The sequence below is a fragment of the Coloeus monedula genome, assembly GCF_965178545.1.
Source record: "Coloeus monedula genome assembly, chromosome: 2".
Lineage (NCBI taxonomy): Eukaryota > Metazoa > Chordata > Aves > Passeriformes > Corvidae > Coloeus > Coloeus monedula.
In genome coordinates this window covers 9,037,281-9,055,923 of record NC_138782.1, presented here as the reverse complement: position 1 = coordinate 9,055,923, position 18,643 = coordinate 9,037,281, and the positions used below count along the sequence as shown (strand labels likewise).

At 43.1% G+C, this 18,643-nt stretch overlaps 1 protein-coding gene across 1 annotated transcript; it reads right to left on the bottom strand.

The window, feature by feature from the left end:
- Window positions 1–14,777: 14,777 nt before the first annotated feature.
- Window positions 14,778–16,785, bottom strand: FBXO48 (F-box protein 48; the record flags this gene model as incomplete). The annotated part of the gene is made up of 2 exons (XM_082277078.1): window positions 16,285–16,785; window positions 14,778–14,939 (listed from the first exon to the last, which is right to left on the bottom strand). Exons 1-2 carry the CDS (start codon window positions 16,579–16,581, stop codon window positions 14,778–14,780), a joined length of 459 nt encoding a protein of 152 aa, XP_082133204.1. The 5' UTR covers window positions 16,582–16,785.
- Window positions 16,786–18,643: the final 1,858 nt, after the last annotated feature.

Here is an 18,643-nt window from a genome sequence, read left to right as displayed (position 1 = left end):
CTCTCATGCAAGCTGACAGGATCACTGAAGTCTGATGTGTCATTCTGAGGAAGGAAGAGTGATGGTAAAAAGATCCACTGTTTGCTCAGCCTGCTTTCTTGATAATTGCTGCTTGTCACTGCTTATTTTTGCTTTCAGAGCTCACTAACCCAAAAATACCCAGGGGCACAGAAAAGTAGAAAAAAACACCCCACACAACCAAACAACAGAAACTTGTCCGCCTTAACAAAGGAGGGACATGACTGCCGCTTTTTAATAAAACTAAAATGTTTTACCAGTCTATGACCTTATAATTTTAACTTGTGCCCAGTCCAGGGTATGGCTGTCCACCAATGAATGGTGTTTTCTCAGGCAGGGGATGCTAGTCAGCGTGTTTATGGAAGAGCTCTGAAGTTTGTACCATCCTATACTGAGTCTGTAATCTCACAGGTAGTGCTTCAGAAGACACATTTTAAGGGTTTGTAGGTGCCTCTGCTTCTTGGCAGCAGTGAGATCTTGTCCATGGGAATTCACTATTAAAAAGCAACTACACGTCCATCAGAGATGATGAAGCCGCCTAGTAACTCAGAAGGCATGGAACAGGCACAGATCCTGAATACTGGCACAAAGAAGAGAGAGCCAGCTTTGTGCAAGTAACTACTAAACAAAAGGGAGAAAATAGAAGAGCAGACCTACATGTGTCATGCTTCCTCTAACTTTCCCCCTCTAATTATTTATATCACACTTCTACTGTGTCCTCAGCAATTACTACATCAGTTTCTTTTTTACTTATAAAAAAAGAACTAGTCTAAAGGACAGCAAAATAAACAAGCCATTGTGGATAATGATTGTATTTATAGTCTTCAGTTACTGAAAGACTTGTATAATATAATCTAATATAAATATCCTCTTACGTTCATGTTTGTCTTGCCACAACTTTCACTGAACAGATTTCCCTCCCCTAGAACACTGATTACATGCTTACTACAGTCAGGGTCAGATTTTTGGGAATTGTTGGAACCCTGGGTTCAGAAAATTTAGGTTTCTGGGATATAGTAATATATATGTAACAAGATGGAGGATTTGGGGTGTAGGTTAGTTCTTCTTCCTTCTTCTTCACAAGCCTGGGTGATCTGGTATTGGTTCAAAAAACCCACAGTGCAGAACATGAGTGATTAGTTATTGGATTATAAGTAAAAATAAATTAGTTGGCATTCCATAATTGGGTAATTTGAGCTTTAAAAGACCTTGGAAAGTAGAACTCGGGGGCCATTTCCACCTTGTTAACATAGAGGCACATTCCATGCAGCTGTACCATAGATAAGAAACAATAAACATCTGAGTCTGAAGAACAACTCTGTGTCTCCTGCGTTTTAATCCAAACTCTGAGTAAAAGAACCCACGAAACAGAGGCAAAGAAGAAAGGAACAGAAACAGAAAAGTTAATAGGGAATGTTGAATAACCATGCACCCATAAAAACACCCACACAGATACAGCGCTCCTACTTCCATTTTAAAATGAAGTTTAAAAGAAAACAGTACAAAGCAAACCACCAACACAGATGCTGAAAAAATAATAACCCCAGCCTAACAAACTTTCAGCTACAGTTATTATTACTTCTTATAATCCAACAAACAACACATATGGAGGTAGTTTGGACTTAATATGTCTCTAGCATTTTTTCAAAGAGATATGTACTTTCCCTGCCCCGCAGCATTCTTCTCAAGGGTAAGGTTGATGCAACTATGTTGATAAGTGTAGTTATTTTGGTGCTTTTCTTTGCAGTGTGCTGTCTTTGCTTTTTATTTGAAAGAATAGTTAACAGAAAGTGTGAAAGGTCTACTAAAAATGTGTTTTAGTAATACAACAGTTTATTTAGTAATATTTAATCAAAGTTTGTTCATAAAGATGAAAAAACTAGTTAAGGCCTCTGAGGTACCTAATGTTTACTGTCAAACCTCTCTATTAGACAACTTTTTATTTTCATTTCTTCTTGCAATATTACATATAACTCTTCAATGCAGTAGTACCTCTTCTGTCTTTGGCTTAGAGTTCACTTTACTACAAATGTTAAATACCTATTTTCTGCCCCTAATTTGTTCTCAAATATTTGAGAAGTTATTTTAAGTTTAAACAACTTGCTTCACAGGGCTCTTGATTAGTGCTTTTCACTGTTTGTAATGTGCCTCCATTTTTTCTGAGTTCAAGCTTGGGCAGCACTGAAATCCAGATAAAAATTCCTTAAATAATCTTTTTTTATGGGGGCCAAAAACATTTAAGTATGGTGGGAGTTTTTGGGGGATGGTAGTGGGGTGGGGATGAGTTGGATTTTTTGGTTGTTCTTTTTCAGTTTGTACCTTTTAAAACTGTAGGAGACTATAGGAGGAACTTGAAAAAGCAAAATGAGTAGATAAGAGTCCTCTGCAGGTTGTTGGTATTTCTGTGGGTGCCTTCAGTTTTGAAAAGTGCATGTGTTTTTTGTTTGTGAACTATGGTCTTCTCATTGATGTATAGAGAATTTTCTGTGTTCAAGGTGAACTCTGACAGAAAACAAGGTTCTTCTTTTGTTGTTACTCATCAGACTTCTTGAAATAGAACTTCTTATTTCGCTTCAAAATAAGGTTGGGGGGGTTTTTTGATTAGAACACAGGACTTCCTGCTTTGCATTTAGAACCAAAACTGTGGCTTTCCGCACTTTGTTTCTGGTTCTTGCAGATTGCCTAATGTTTTTTTCCTTCCAGTGCAGTGAAAGGGAGAGTAAGACTGTATGAAAGCTGAGTAAAATGCTTCTTTTCATGCTTCACTGGCATTATTAAATGTAATGGGCTACAGTAAAACTCTTCACTTTCCTGCATAGACTCTGCCTTTCTTTTAAGATGGCAATGTCTTTCCCTCCTTTTCTTCAACTCATTAAAAGATGACTGAGCAGGAGGGAAGAAAATAATCAAAGGGAAATGCTGAAAAAACTGATGGAATTTTGCTTCCAGCATTTGAAAGGGAGAGAGATGATGTTAGTATTTTTTAAAAATTCCCTTCAATATGTCTTTCACCAAAATTTTGAATATTAAAAAACTGGGTTGATCAATGGAGAGGAAAGGGACCTGGGTATTGACTAGTTTAATTAAAAAATCCCAAACAACTAGACACCCAAATCTTCCTACATCCTCAAATGGTTATAAAAATGACATAGAGAACTCTCTTCTTAGAGTATTGCCATTAGCCCCTCCCTCTTTATCAAATATACTAGAACAGCCTATTGCAGACTAATAGAGTATCAATTATATAAATTAATGTATGATATGTCTTTTCATGTACCTGCTTCCATATCATAAGGAAAAGTCTGAAAATCCTTTCTTAATCACCAAAGTATATCAAAAGAAAATCAAGAAACCATCTGTTTTGTCCTTCATTGCTTCTGCTATATGTGTATGTAGGTGACCTGCTTTTGAAAGCTTAATTTGCTGTTTCTAAAGTACATGATGGTTAAAGTACAGTAACAAAATCAATGCACATGTGAGATATTTTTGAATAATAGGAAGAGTTACATATCAGGCTTTTAACACTCTTATGCAGTTTTTTGCTTAAAGGAAGTATTTCATGATTCTGGTATACAATTGGTAAAATAATGTTGGTTTGTTGGTTTGGGTTTCTCTTAATATTTTTACTTAAAGTAACAGTTTCTTTCCCAAGTTACATCTTCAATTTTCTCTTTCTTCTCTTCTCCCTTCCCCCATATCCTTCTTCTTATAACTATTTTGACCTAAATATCATAAAAGAGAGCTTGTGTTTCTGCATTTAGGCATCATAGAGTGGATCTTGGATGAGAAAACATAAATGCCTAGTGCCATTTTAGAATCACTGCAACATACCATGTGTTCTTTAGTCACCCCCTTAAAACAGTAAAAACTTCCTCTCATCTCCTCATACTTACAAGCTGTACATAGATATGTAGGTTGCTCTATGGGTATTGGGTGCTGTTATAATGTCCCTGTTTGAGCAGGTCCCTAGTGTTATTATCTCTAAGTACACATGTTGTTTGATGAGCTGCATGTTAAAATGACTTTAAAGAGCAATATAAGTTCGTGAAAGAATTGTCTAAAGACCAGTGACGTTCAAAAATAAAGGTGCATTAGAAAAGCCAGTTTTGTTTGGTTAGCCACACTAGGTGACTTTAGGCATGTTTTTGTCATTTGCTATGCTGTTAAACAGCTATATAGTGTACCTGCTGAAACCTAGGTGTTAGGATCTCCCAGCTATATTTGTTCTGTGCTCTTGTTCTTTAGCAATGTCATGTAAAAGTAGTGGAAGCTATTGAAATATTCCTTCAGTGGAACAGACAAGTAAAGCTCTTACGGGGTATTGTAATATTTCATTTATTAGTTGTTAGATACTGTTGCTGCAAAAAAAATACTTCATCTTTCTCAACTTTTCCTTTTTCCCATATAAGAATTAAAGGCTTAAGATGGCTGGTTTGTTTGATGGAATTTTCTCTCTGTTCCCAGCTTGCTCAAACTATACCTTTGGTTCAAGTCTTCAAGCTGAATCTTCCAATAGGCAGCTAGCAGCATCTTTTGGTTTTGGCATTCTGAGACCACAGAAGTGTTTAAAAGCAGTATTTTGTGCTATGACTGATACATTATCTCATGGCCACTGATGTCCTGTGGCATCTGGAGAAGCCTTTGTGTATTGCTCGAAGTGTCTGGTATCTCAGCAACAAAACAGTCCACGCAGTCAATACCCCTGGATTGGGAAACAGCAGCTCCTTTGCCTCTTAAGGTTTTTAAGGACTGTGCATTAAAACCAACATGTGTAGTTTTGACAACATTTTTAAACATGAGTCAAAACCAGCTAATGTTGTACCTAGTCTGCATGCTCTAGCAGACTAGGTTTTATTCCCCTCTGGCTTTGTAAATCCAGAGTTGCTGGGCATGGGTTGGCAGTGCTGGACAGGGTGATTCTGAGGAGTTTGGGGAGACTGCAACAAACTGTGCCAGTATTATCCTCCTGGGTTTCATCTTGTTAGGTCCTCCAGCATCTCTGAGTTTGCAGTCCATCATCTCCCTCCTTCTTCTCTCACAGTTGTAGCTTGGGTTTTTGGTTTACCAGAATAGCAGAAGTGGGTCTAGCCCTTAGCAGTGAGGCCTGAACCCCTCCCAGCCCCCAACACTCAATTCTTAGCATTGTGCTGATCAGAAGCTGCTGCTGGCTTGAGGTGTTAAATGCAGCAGGTGATTTCTTCTGTGGTTTTGGAGATGGACTTTTCTGAACAAGCAATATGGTGAAAATCAATTGCCAAGTGTCAACATGCTCTTGGGAATCCTATATACCTCATCCCAAGTTCATTTAGAGGGAAAGCAAAAAAAATAACACCACGCCACCTAAGTCCTCCCAGGTGCATGCTTTTATTTTCTTCCTGTCAGCTCTGGTGGGCTGAATGAGCTGATCCCAGTCCTGAGCTCAACTGTTCTGTCTTCAGCTGGGATAACTTTGTCACTTGGTACCTTCCAGAGATGATCAGGATAAAGACATGACTATCTGCATGTATCTGCCTATTGGCAGAAACACTTGACAAAATTAGCCTTGAAATTTGAGTGGTCTGATTAAAAGTCCGTGGTGATTAATTATCTCGTGCATGCTTTTTCATTTAGTCTGTTACTGGCAATGACCCAAAGCCACATCCTGCACCATGATGAAATAAAGCCACACTGTCAGCTGCTCACTTCAAAAATGGAGCACTGCAACAGTGAGTAGTTGCAAAGAAGGTTCTAACACCAACAGGTATTATTAAAAACACCACAGGTGGTTTTGGAGGTGCAGAAATAAAATGCTGATCGGGGGGGAGCCTCAGTGCTGGTCTTTTTGATATCCAGCTGTGCAGCAGCTCACGGGATTTTGTGCAAAAGGGAAGCCTTTTTTCCTCACAGAAGCCTGGCAGGTTTAAGCCCCTGTTGCATAGTTGAGTTGTGTGGGCAGAAAACATTTGCAAACAGCTCTGCACACACTAATTTAATGTGCTTTCTCCAGAGGCCTCTGTATCCTAGGAAAGCTGGATGGGCAGGAAGGTGAATGGCAGGAAGGCCATGTGGCTAATGGGAGGCCTGGGTGATGGATGCCTCGGGCACCTTTCTGCAGCTGACACCTTCCAAGCAGGGGCATAAAAGTGGCGTGGGAATGCAGTGGGAAAGTCAATGGGGTTTGCAAAAGTAGAACTTAGCACTTCTACAAAAACGTATGGGTAAGAGGTAAACACCAGAGCGGAAAAAGGGTTTCACCAGCCACCAAGGTGTGAGGGTAGCTAATGTGTGCCCTGGGGTGGTGTGGGCTTTAAATGTGTGGTCTTAGCTGCTGAGGGTGCTCTCTGAGGAAGGACACCCACATATGAGTGCTAATTTAGGCATTGGTACAATCTTCCTATTGCTGGCATTTCAGTGGCTTTTGTTGGCAAGTAGAAGGAGCAAGAGATGAGCCCAAACCAGGTGGTGCAAAGAGTGCCACTGGTTGGAGCAATGGACGCTGCTGGGGTGTCTTTAAAGGGAAGAGAACACATCCATCTTGCAGCAGAGATGGGAGGCTGAGTAGATGGGGCAGGGGCAGAGAGGAGTAGAACAGTGTCATGGGTTAGCAAGCATAGTCCCAGAAGTGATGTTCTCCCAAAGGAGTGCTTACAGCTTCCTCTGTGACCTGACAGAACCTATCAGCTGGCCAGTTTGAATATGGACAATTCTTTAAGCCACTTAAAATTGTGACCGCCTCTGTGATTCACACTTAAGAATAGGAAACTCCAAGGCAGAGCTTCTCTGTCTCATTTCCGGTGTTGGGACAGGTGGCTGTGGGCCCCATGCGGGGGCCAGCGGGCCCGGCCCAGGCCCTGCTCGGGCCAGGCCAGGCCGGGCCACGGCCATCCTGGAGCCGATGGGCCCTGTTCCAACTGTGGAGCCCACCCCTCCCCCCCCCCCCCCAGTGCTGCCAAGATTCAGCTAAAGCTGCACCGATGTCCGGCAGAGATCATGTGACTGACAGTGATAAGCTTCATTCCAGCTGCAAGGCCGAGGTGAGATTAACCCTTTTAGTGCTGTGAAGAGCTGAAAACCTTAGGGAAGAAAGAGGAGATGCTTAAAGCTGAAATTCTGTTGTGAAGCTATGATATAGCAGAGTATCCCGTTGTAATTTCATGAAGGCATGGGGGGTGGAGTGTTCAACTTGTACTTGTGAGCAAAAGCACCTGCGCTGAGATAGGCAGATGCTGATGCAGCTGTTAATTTGATGAGAAGTTTGAACAGGGAGAGATGGAAGCAATGAGGACTTTTGCTCCAAATGGGAAAGGAGAAAACCTCAGTTCCTAGAGATGCTCCCAGAAATAGTCCTAAAGATGAAGATGAGGAAGACCCTTTGCTCCCAGGGAAGGAGAAGGGCCTCTATTCTTAGAGACTGAATGCTCCCAGAGATGGGTGAAGAGAACTTTTGTTACTGAACGGCTCAACCTTAAAATTTTACCCCAGTAATTTCAAGAGTGGACCCTCGAAAGCAGTTGTGGGAAAAGCTGCAAGTCGGGGGAAGGGACTCTCACATGCAAGCAGAAAGACCTCTTCCTAAATGGACTGAACAATATTTGGAAGTGGGCGGCTGTCTCATTCTGATAATGTTTTCATAGCATGGACAAGAGAGACTCCTCTTCCTAAATGGACTGAACAAGGTTATTATGGAAGTGGTAAACAGACTGAACATCTCAAGGGATGTCTTTTTACATTGTCAGTGGGAGAAGGGAGAAAGGTGGGGGGAGGAGAAGTGTTCTGAAGGTGTGGCATGATTTTTTTTTTCCTCTTTTACGTCTGTTAATAAACTTCTTTATATTCTTTCAAGTTTGGTGCCTGCTTTGCGTTTCTCCTAATTCTTATCTCACAGAAGGTAAATAGTAAAGAGTATTTTGGACCAAACCACTACAAACAGATTACCAGAATTGATGTAATGAAATCTCCAGGGGGAATTAAAACCCTTAAAGGAAGGAGTCAGAGTAGAGAGGGAAGAAAACTTTGTTTATATGAGGATTTGTACTAAAATACTTCTTTTTCTCAGTAATAGATTTTTCACAAGAAATTTTCATCACTGTTACTCCAGGTTTAAAGATCAGGCCTTGTGTAATTGCATAGCTGCATGTTTAATTTCTTGTGTTTAAAGAGGCACAGCCATCTGATCTGAACAGAAGCAGAGACACGAAAGATACTGGGGATTCTTAATGCTCATTCGAGAATGGGGAAAAGCTACAGCTAAGTGCACAGTGAAGTAACTGTGTTAGGATTCATACCTGAGTAATTGTTCTATTTACAAACTGTATCCTGATACAAATATATGAGAACTTACAGCATAGGGGCATGAAAGGAGCGGGAATAGGGGATAAATGGCAGGGAGTTACGGACTGGAGGTAACAGAGGAGGCTGGAAGAGAAAGGTGAGGGATGAGATCCATTATTGTACAGTTCCCTTTGTTATGATTAAAAAACTTGGTCAGTTTTGAGGTGATGAGAATGTACTGCTAGTATTGTTCTTGATTAATTTACATGCACTTTTTGCACTTCTAGCTCTCTTAGAGTCGGGGTAAAATATGCTGTGAGCAGAATGTGAAGCAGTACTGTTAAGATTAAATTTAGGAAAAGTTGGCTTTCACAGTTATACTAAAGTCATTAATTAGTTGTTTAAAAATAAAGTTGTTAATTGGGGGATTAGGGAGGTTGTTAATTAACTTGTTAAGTGTTTGCAGATAAATAGTCAAGTATCCAGTTGGGTTGTTTGATTATTGTAACCTATCAAAGTTAAGCTGTTAGTTAAACTGTTTATCATGCTTCTTGTAAATAAATTTATTATGGGGATTGCAGTACAAAATGAAGAACTAGGGAATTTTCCAGAACCTCTGTGATGTAATCATAGAGGGAGGGTTTCAGACCTTATTTACGTAAGGGTGGAAATAAGAGACTATTACTGGATGTTCCCCAGACCAGTAAGAAGACCCCAGACAACAGCCAGAGGACAATGAGCCAATAAAAGGACTCTAGACATCAGCGAGACAATCGCAATGCTCTGGTGGGGCGGGGAAAGAGGTGGCTGGGAGGCGGAGCCTAGGGGTATAAAAGATATCACCCAAGGCTGCCAGGGGAGGCTTTGGTCTGCTCTCTTCCAGTTTAAGCCCTGGTGCTGTACACTTTGTCTCGTGTAAGGCAAATCACCACAAGAGATCTCTTATTGTCTTTTAAATTAGTTCTTGTTAATATATTTGTTTTAAAGCTCAATCCTGAGCCCGTTTTTAACAAGTACCTTCAGTGTGCTTGAGTGTGGGTTTTAGTGTTGGTTTTATTTCTTTTTTTAATTTGCAGTAACTAGATATAGTTTTGGAGCAGAATACCTAACAATAGCAGAAGCAGTGTTTGCAACTCATTGACCTTTGTGCTACATCTTCTATATTTAAGAATGCTCTTTACTCTGAGTTACACTTGATGTAGGTTAGGATTTCTCTTTTTTTTTTTTTTTTCCTCAGGGAATTTTGTCCCATATGTTGCCCAAGAGATTATAACAATGGGTACTAAAGAGAGACAAAAGATGTGGCCAAAGGGGCGGGGGTACTCTGATAGCTGAGGGGTATTTTCCTTGGGAAAGGGCAGAGATACTTCGAGATACTGGCTGGGGGGTGAGGGGCTGGGCTCAGCTCCTCTCTCACTCTTGGGTTGGTGTGGGAGACAGAGGAGTAGAAACTCCTGCAATTAAAGGAGGCTTTGATTTACAACCCTGGAAGAGACTAGGTCTGGCTTAATTGACAGAGATTTGTGGACTTTAAGCAAAAGGATTACAAACTTGTGTTCCTATCATTATAAGTAAAATTGTACACTGGGTGTTTTGGTGAAGGGTTTTAAAATATAATAGTGTGGTTTTATATAGTTTAAGTTAAGAATGTAGATGGTATAAAAGAGACAACTGTGTGTACGTGACATGAGAAGTTATTGGTCAAGACATAGCTGCATTGCAGTGAGAAGTGCCACAGGTGATAGGTCATTAATCTAAAACAAAGTGTCGTTTTAAGTATCTATTGGATTAGAAAGTTATAAATTACGATGTAACCCTAAATCTTGTGACTAGTCACCATTACTCAGAGGTGTTGTAAAATCTCACGCCTCGACTGATGCGTTTGTTATTTTAAACAATAAATTCGTGTAGTTGCATAGTCCCATCTCTTAAAGTTATTTTCCTCTGACACGTGAAAGCGAGAAACGGACAGGTTGGAGGGGAACAGACCATTGCTGCCTGGAGGATTCGCTGCCACTACGGAGCTTTTGTCCTCCCACTGCTTCTCCTACCATGGGTGAGCCTTTGCTCATAAGAGCAGCTGTTGAACTGAGACCTTATTACCACCTGACCTCACTGGAAAGGACCCTCACCATCTACTCGGGTACCCTAGGGAAAAACCTGGGACCCTGAGCCTCTCCTGGCTGCTTTCTGGGAGCCTGGCTGTCGCTGCCCAGCCTTGCTCTTTTCTGCCACTGCCTGGGGCTTTTTCGCTACACTCTAAACCAACATCCCACACCTGCCTGACCCGCTGCGGGTCTGCAGAGTTTCTGCTACATTTTGTTTGTCACCACAGGTGTGCCCACCTCTGCCACTCCAGACACTGCTCCGAGGTTCCTGCTAGTCTGGGGGTTACTTTATAATGTGTATCCCCATATCGTTGCCCTATGCCCAGGAATTAATTTAGTGCCTCTCTATGCCTTTAAACTGAGCCTGAGAGGGGGAAGGAAACCCTAAGCAAAACTTCTTCAAAGCAGTTTGCAGCTTGTTCAAGGTCACACAGAGATAGAGACTTTTTTTTCAGCTGAGGCAGGGAAGCGAGGAAGCACCTGGCTTGCTGCTTTCCAGTCAGCTTTTGGTCAGTTTTTCAGCTTCTTCTTCTCCAGAGAGAGACTGAGAGTTGAACTTTTTTTTTCTTCCCTGGAATTTCAGATTTTCTCCCTGTTCTGCTGGACTGCTTCAATATCAGAACACATTGGGAGGACTTTCCACCAAGCACAGAGGGCCTGGCCCTGGGCCAAGTCCCAGCTCTGAGGAGACCAAAGGGAGGACTCTAACACTTTCCCAGTTTTTTTCTCCACAGCGAGAGATTTTATTATTTAGCATTATTATTCTTTTCCCGTGTGTTTGTTAAATAAATAGTTTTTATCTCTTTCACTTTCCTTTGAGGAAAATTTATTTTTTCCCGAACCTGGTGGGGGAGGGGTGATTGTAGCCTGCCTTCTCTCAGAGGATATATTTCTAAATTTGGCCAAACCAGAACACTGTACAGCTCATTCTGCCATCCAGAGGGGCACTGGGACCAGCTGCTCCTGGGGGTTTGCAAAGGGAGCCCCTTTTCTATCTCTCCCGCTGTCTCGCCTGCCATTACCTCATGTGGAGAGGTGGCTGAGCTCGTGCCACAGCGCCCCCTGCAGGCGCGGGGGAATCATTGCACCCACCCTGCCTGGCCGGGAGCCCCCAGCGCCCCTGCCGGCTGTGAGCGGAACTGCGCCCAAGGGGAAACCGCCTGCGGCCGAGAGAGGCTGGTGCTGGGCTTCTGTTCTGTTTGTTGTTGCTGCTGTTGTGGTTGTTTGGTTGCCTTGTCATATGTATATATATTTTAGTAAAGAACTGTTATTCCTTTTCCCATATTTTTGCCACAAAGCCCCATAATTTCAAAGTTATAAAAATTTGGAGGGAAGGAGGTCACATTTTCCATACCAAGGGAGGTTCCTGCCTTCCTTGGCCCACACCTCTCCTTCAAGCCAGGACACACTTCAGTCATGTTTGGCAGCAGGTTGACAGCAGAAGCTTCAGTGAATTTTAGGTACTACATCTGTTTTGGATAATCTTGTTCTACAAGAACAGTGGGTAAAGGGAGATTTTTAAAACCTAGTGCAATGGGGCCCTGATCCTGTAACTAAAACTTACCTACAAGGAATAAATTACAAAAGATGTGTGAAAAGATGTTACATATGAAATCCACCAAATTGGCCTTTGCATGTTAAGTGCCCTGATTTTGCATGATAAAAGATTAAATATCCTAGTTTTACATTTTGCATATCAAGAGTTTTAATTGCCAAATTAGTATTTACATACTTAAAATGCCCATCAAACTAGTTAAAGATATAAAGTTAATTTTCAGAACCACTTAATCACACAGTTCCTAGTTAAAAATCCCTGTTGAGAAAATATTCCCAAATTTAATCCATTCCTTAAGCCTTAAACTTCCAAATGTCTTGTTTCATGCACATACTCAACTTATCCAAGTTAATTAGTATGTTTTAAAAAGACTCTTAAAGTGTTCATGGTTCAGTTTTAAAAGTTCCTTAAAATGTTTGTTGATTGTTCTGTTTTAAAAATTCCTTAAAGTGTTTGTAGTGCAGTTTCATGCTTTTGTTAATTGTCCTTAAATTCTACAACTTTCTAAGCCCAGCTCCAAGAGCAGATTTTTTAACTGTCAAGGGCTATTTTTAGTCTCCTGTCCATTAAGTTGCAACTCAGCTCCATGGCACCATGAATTTCAATGAGGACATTTTCCCGCCTTTCAAGCAACCTAGACAAGAAGCTAGCCATTGGCAGGATCAAATTACCTCACTTCAAGACTCCAATCGCACCTGACCATGGGGGCTGGATTGTGGGTGGACCTGGGTGGAGCATGGACATTATAAAACCCAGTGCACAGCTCTGGAGCTTGCTTTTGCCTTGGATTAGCTGTGGGCGAAGCGCAACGCTGGTGACTCAGGCCTCTATCTCCCAGAGAGACCATTTTAATTATCTAACTTTGGACTAGCCAAAGTTAACCCAGCACTGCAGGCTTCCTGCACTGGGGTCTTGTGCTGGTTAGGCCTAAAGGTCTCTAATCGCTGCGGACCTGGGTTTTGGGATTTTTACTTGTGGATTTTTCCGGACTGGATTATTTTAACTTTAATTAATTTTTTTAATTATTCTTTTAATAAAACAGATGTTATTTTTTAATTAACATCAAGAGTGGTCTCATTCTTGACAAAAAACATTATGCAGTCCTTGCATCATATCATACAATGTTGTTGGTGAGAAAGCTGTCTAAATTAGATACGCTACTCATGATTTAGAAAAGGTACCAGTGCTTATGGAATGAAAACCTGTTCAAATGGGGAGCATGGGCTGAGGGAAGTGGACCCGTTTTGAGGGAAGCTGTTGAATGCTCTAAACCACAAAAAGGATCAGGTAACATTCTGTTCTTGAAAGCACTTTAGAGTTGTCCATTTCACCTGGCTGATCTGTTTCTTCCTTGACCTGTAGATGTCGGCACATACAAGATAAAGCCTGTGAGCCCAGACACCTACATTAAAGGGGAGTAAAAAATACTAGATATTTTCACCAGATATTTTGCAATGGTAAAATAAGTGTGAGAAAATAAAGTGTAAATTGAAAGCAAGTTTAAACTAATAGTTTGTTTAAATGTCAGCATCACTGAAAAAAAGTGCTACTGGCTCTTAGCCCAAATGACCAGAGTCTGTATTTTCAGAGTAAAACTGCCGTGCTTAATCTACTGTTACTGGGCCTTGATAAAGGTAAGGGCTGGACCTATTTTGAGTAAACACCACATCTAATAGGGGCCTGATCTAGTGCCATTGAACTTCATGCTCATCACAGGACACTTCTATCCTTATACTGTCAGAATGTCCTATGCCAATGTTTGCAGTAGTTGTATGAAGGGATTTCAAATCTAACCAAGCATGGTAGAAGTCTTCCTATAGAAAATTGGTGCCAGATTGGTGACTGAATTTTGCAGGAATGCCTCAAGCAACAAGGATCTTCCCAGCATTTTCTCACTTACTTTACTCTTTAGTGCAAAGGAGGTAGGGAAAGGTGATACTCAGAATAGTAGTAAATGATTGCTTTTATATTGAGTAATATGACAAGCAGCTCCTGTTTTACTAGCATCAGTTTTTCAAGCTGGTGCCAAAAATCAGTGCTGGTAAAGCAAGGCCTGTATGGTGGAAGATCAGCATATAGGAAAAAACTAAGTTTCTCAATGTGTTTTAACCTGACTACAAAAATACATCAAGCTGTGTTACCTCATATGGTGATTCATCTTGTTTAAAGTAGTTAAAGTTTTCCCTACTACATGCAAATGACTAATGTGCATAGCTAATGGCTGAGAAACTGTTAGTTACCAGTCTGCTTCCATTCTGTCCTGGATCTGAGAGTCCTAATCCAAAAATTCCGCAGCTGGGTAGTTGAAATTCAGCACTGCCAAATACTAACACTTCTATGAGTGCAAGTTCAGAGATCCTTGTGAGGATTCTGTCCCTTGAAATGGGCACTGGGAATGTTCAGCTGATCCTGAGGTGGCCACCTTGTCATCTATTTCCAGTGTCTAGATTTGTCCCTTCCCCAACCTTCCTTTGTGGGCTCTCATGATACACTTCATGTCAAAAAGTCAAACACACCTTGGTTTTTTTTGTTTTTTTTTTTTTTTTAATATAAAAATCATCTCTTCCAAAACAAAAAGTGCAAACTGAAATTATAATCAGTGTATTTTTGACAGTGCAGTAGAACACTGAATTTATAAATATAAATTACAATAGAATATTTAGTTGTCTTTAGAATTTTACATAAATACAGTTAACTGCAAATTAAAAGAAGACACCCTTAAGTTTTTTTGAGAAGCTTTCATCATAAATTCATAGTCCAAAATCATTCAAAATCAGTTTCACAACTGCCAAACAGTGTGTGATATTGGCAAAAGTTGTTTGAGTTGAAAGAATCAGCATTGGTTTTCATCTCTCAAGTTCTGCTTCCAAGATTTCTCCCCACGTGTCAACATCCATTGGATACATGCTTTTCTCTGGCAAGCTGAATTGTGAAGGAATGTTGCTGTATTTCCCACTAAGCCATTCTTGCTTCACTTTGCTCTTCCAGTAGTTTCTTAACAGTGTGATCTGGTGGAAAAACATATAGTCAGATCTTGGAAATGAACCCATTTAAACTGCAACTTAAGTTTAGCACTGGAAGAGTAGTGCTAGAAAAAGGATTTGGAATGTGGCTTTGGATATCTAGACATTAAGCCCAGGAAGGTGCAATGCTGCCAAGAAGAAGACCTTGCTCCACTTCCAATTTTTCTGTTCCTGCCTCAATTCTTTGATGGTCAAGATTAAAAACCCAAGCCAGGAATTCGTCTTACTCCTTTAAAAAGGCACCTTTCACTTTTTCTTTAGGGTTGTGGCCTTTAACTCTTGTTTGGAGGCTAGCTGGATTCTTCTCTTCTGCCAGCCTTTTAGGGCAAGAAAATGCAGACTTGGTGTGTTTGTTGCTTCTATTTCAAATCCCCTCCAGATAAAACAGACAATCAGTGCAGGAAGTTCTGCAGGAAATTGCTGTGCAATGGTAGTAAGATCTATGCACTGAAAGGGCAACCACTATCCGCTCATGCCTGTGCCTCACACTGCAGTACTGAAATATCAGAGCCCAGAACAGTGGCTGCTCTTGTTTCTTTTGCTGCTGCTTCTCTTTTCACCCCTCCACTGTCCCCCTGCTCTCAAACACTCCAGCTAAAATAAGGTGAGGAATTACCCTCTAGTTGGCCCAGAGTAATCTGCGGAACCAGCTATCATGTCTACCTGATCTACCTGACCAGGTCCTGATCTACCTCAACTTCCAGGCTGGATTCGACAGCGAGAGATCATTCAGTATATTCTGGAGCTGAACCTGCTACAAACTCCTCAGAGCAGTCTGTCTGTGAGCAGATTTTCTAAACAGTTTATAAAAAGCTCCTGCTCATTTCCTTTTCTATTCCCCTTGGTTTTTTCTCCTGAATGTGTGTCACTTGAGGTGTATCGAGAGAGCGCTATCCAGGATGATTTCTCAGGGAGTCATTCCTAAACAGCAGACCTATTTCCACAAAATACAACCAGAGAGCACACAATGCCTGTTACCTTCTCCCTGCCAGCACTATCTGGGGGAACGTGGGCTTTGTCCCGTGTTAGAGCTTGTGTATGATGAAGGTCAGAGCTGAGGCTGTGCAGGGCCGCAGGAGGACTAAAGCCGAGCTGGACAGGCTGTGTCCTGGGTAGGAAAAGGGACAGCCTTGCTTTACCCCTAGTGTATTTTAGCAGATGTCCGTCTGCCGGGGTGCGCTACCGAGGCACACTGTCACCGCAGCTGCTCCCCCCACAACCCTAGGATGGGTGCGACGCGCTGATGCAATGTCCTTACACACTTCTATTGCCCCTCCTAGCAACCTCGTTTATGTCACTGCCGGTGTTCTGCCGCTGAAGGTGGATTTACCTTCCAGGAATACCCGTTCCCTCGGTCGCAGTCAATCTCCCGCTGGCAGACGGCGCGCACGGTCAGGCAGTGGTGCCGCCACAGCCGCTCGTTGCTCTCGATAACGCGATGCCAGCCCTTGCACGTCACGGACGCGTGGCACAAGCTCTCGACATCCAGCCCGCTGAAAATTCGGGAGCTGACCTCGGGAGGAAGAGCAGACACGAAGTCACCCAGTCCTCCTCTTCCTCCCTCGGCGCTGTCCCGGCCGGCAGACCGCTCCCCGTCCATCCTCGCGGCCTCGGGGCAGGGAGGCATCACCGCGGCCCCTCTGTGCGCCGGCGGCCGCCGCCGGCAGCGCTCTGGGCTGGGTGCCTGCCTGCTGACATGTCCCTGTCGCCCGCCCGCTGCGGGTGTGCGCGTGGGGCGCTGGTTCCGGGGCGAATCTTCGCAGTTTGGGGACCAGGGAGGCGGCGCCGCCGCGCGGCTCGAGGAAGCTACGCGTCACGGGGCGGCTGCGGCGTCATCAGGCGGCGGCGGCGGCGGCCTCGTCGGGCTCGGCACCACCTCCATCCCTCTCCCGGCGGCTCCGGCACTCCCGAGGTGAGGCCGACCCGGCCCCGCAGAGCCGCGGCCCGTGGTAGCGACGCCCGCCCCCAGGGCCGGGGTGGTTTGTGTCCGCAGCCGAGAGGTTAGAGGGGACCCCTGCGGCCCCGAGCCGGTTCCGCCGCGGGTGGAAGGGGCGGGGAAAGCTCGGCTCTAGGGGAGGGCAACGAGGATGGTTTCGAGAGCGGAGCATCTCTCTCAGGAGGAAAGGCTGAGGAAGCTGGGCTTGTTCAGCTTCGAGAAGAGACGGCTGAGAGGAGACCTCATCCATGTGTATAAATATCTAAACGGGGAGTGCCAAGAGGATGAACCAGGCTGTGGCCGCTGGTGCAGAACAATGGGACAAGAGGCAATGGGCAGAAACTGATGCACAGAAGTTCCACCTGAATATAAGGAAGAATCTCTTTACTGTGTAGTAGCTGCACATGGAACAGATGGCCCAGAGAGTTTGAGGAGTGTCCCTCCCTGGAGATATTCCAGAACCATCTGGACACAGTCCTGTGCCATGTGTTCTGGGATGACCCTGCTTGAGCAGGGAGGTGGGGCCAGACGACCCACTGTGGTCCCATTGAACCTCACCCATCCTGGGATTTTGTGAGCCCCTGCAGAGCTGAAGGGATGAGGGCAGAGCTTGGCCTTTGGTGTTTCTCTTCATGGGGCAACAAAGAGAAAGTTCAGCTGATCAGTGTGCCGTCTCTGCAGTGCAGAAAGTTCTGGAAGGTTTGGCAGAGACTCCCCAGTGCTTCTGTGCAGGGAGTACTGCAGCAATTAAACTTCTTTTTCCGTAATTATTTGTGCTGGTGAATTGAGTAGTGGAAAGGCAGTGTGTTGAAGGAAAAACAATTGCAGTTCGGGTGCGCTTTCACAACTTAAAAAGCTTTTTAGACGTAGCAGCTCTGAACTGAGGCTTTTGAAACCAGTACCCAAGTACCTGGTGTCACCTCAGAGCTGCAGACTGGTAGCCTGTAGTGAATATTTGATGGGAATTGCTAGATTCATTGGGCATCTGACCTGAAAACTGCGTCTTAAAATCATTGCCTGACTTTTAGGATGGGATCAGATTTTGGGGAGTTGTTCAGATTTACTATAAAGCAAATTCTAAGATGTAATACTAAGATGAAGAATGGCTGAGAGAGCTGGGGTTGTTTAGGCTGGAGAAAAGGAGGCTCAGGGGAGACCTTACCACTCTCCACAACTACCTGAAAGATGGTTGTAGTCAGGTGGGGGTCAGTCTCTTCTCCCAGGCAACAACTGACAGAACAAGAGGACAGAGTCTTAAGCTGTGCCAGGAAGTTTAGGTTAGATGTCAGAAAAAAATTCTTCACTGAAAGAGTGATTGGGAAATGGAATCATCTGCCCAGGGAGGTGGTAGAGTCATCGTCCCTGAACATCTTTAAAAAAAGACTGGGCATGACACTCAGTGCCATGGTTTAGTTGATGAGGAGGTGTTAGGTTAGGTCATAGGTTGGACTTGATGATCTCAAAGGTCTTTTCCAACCTAGTTCACTTTGTGATTCTGTAATTTCAGCTTTCTCGAAGTTTTGTCATGGCAGCAACCAGTGTATGTATTTAAACCCCAAAATACCACAGTCATGGTCAGCAGTTTAATTAGAGAGTCTTTTGTTCAAAACCCTTTAGGTATGAGGTAAAAGGAAGGCGTGTTTATTTCCTCTGTAAGTTGATGTAAGAGGATGTTGATGGTCAGTTTCAAACTGCATTTGTTAATTGCAAACGTTCAGTCCAACTTTTGTGTTTGAGTCGAAAGTATATGTTT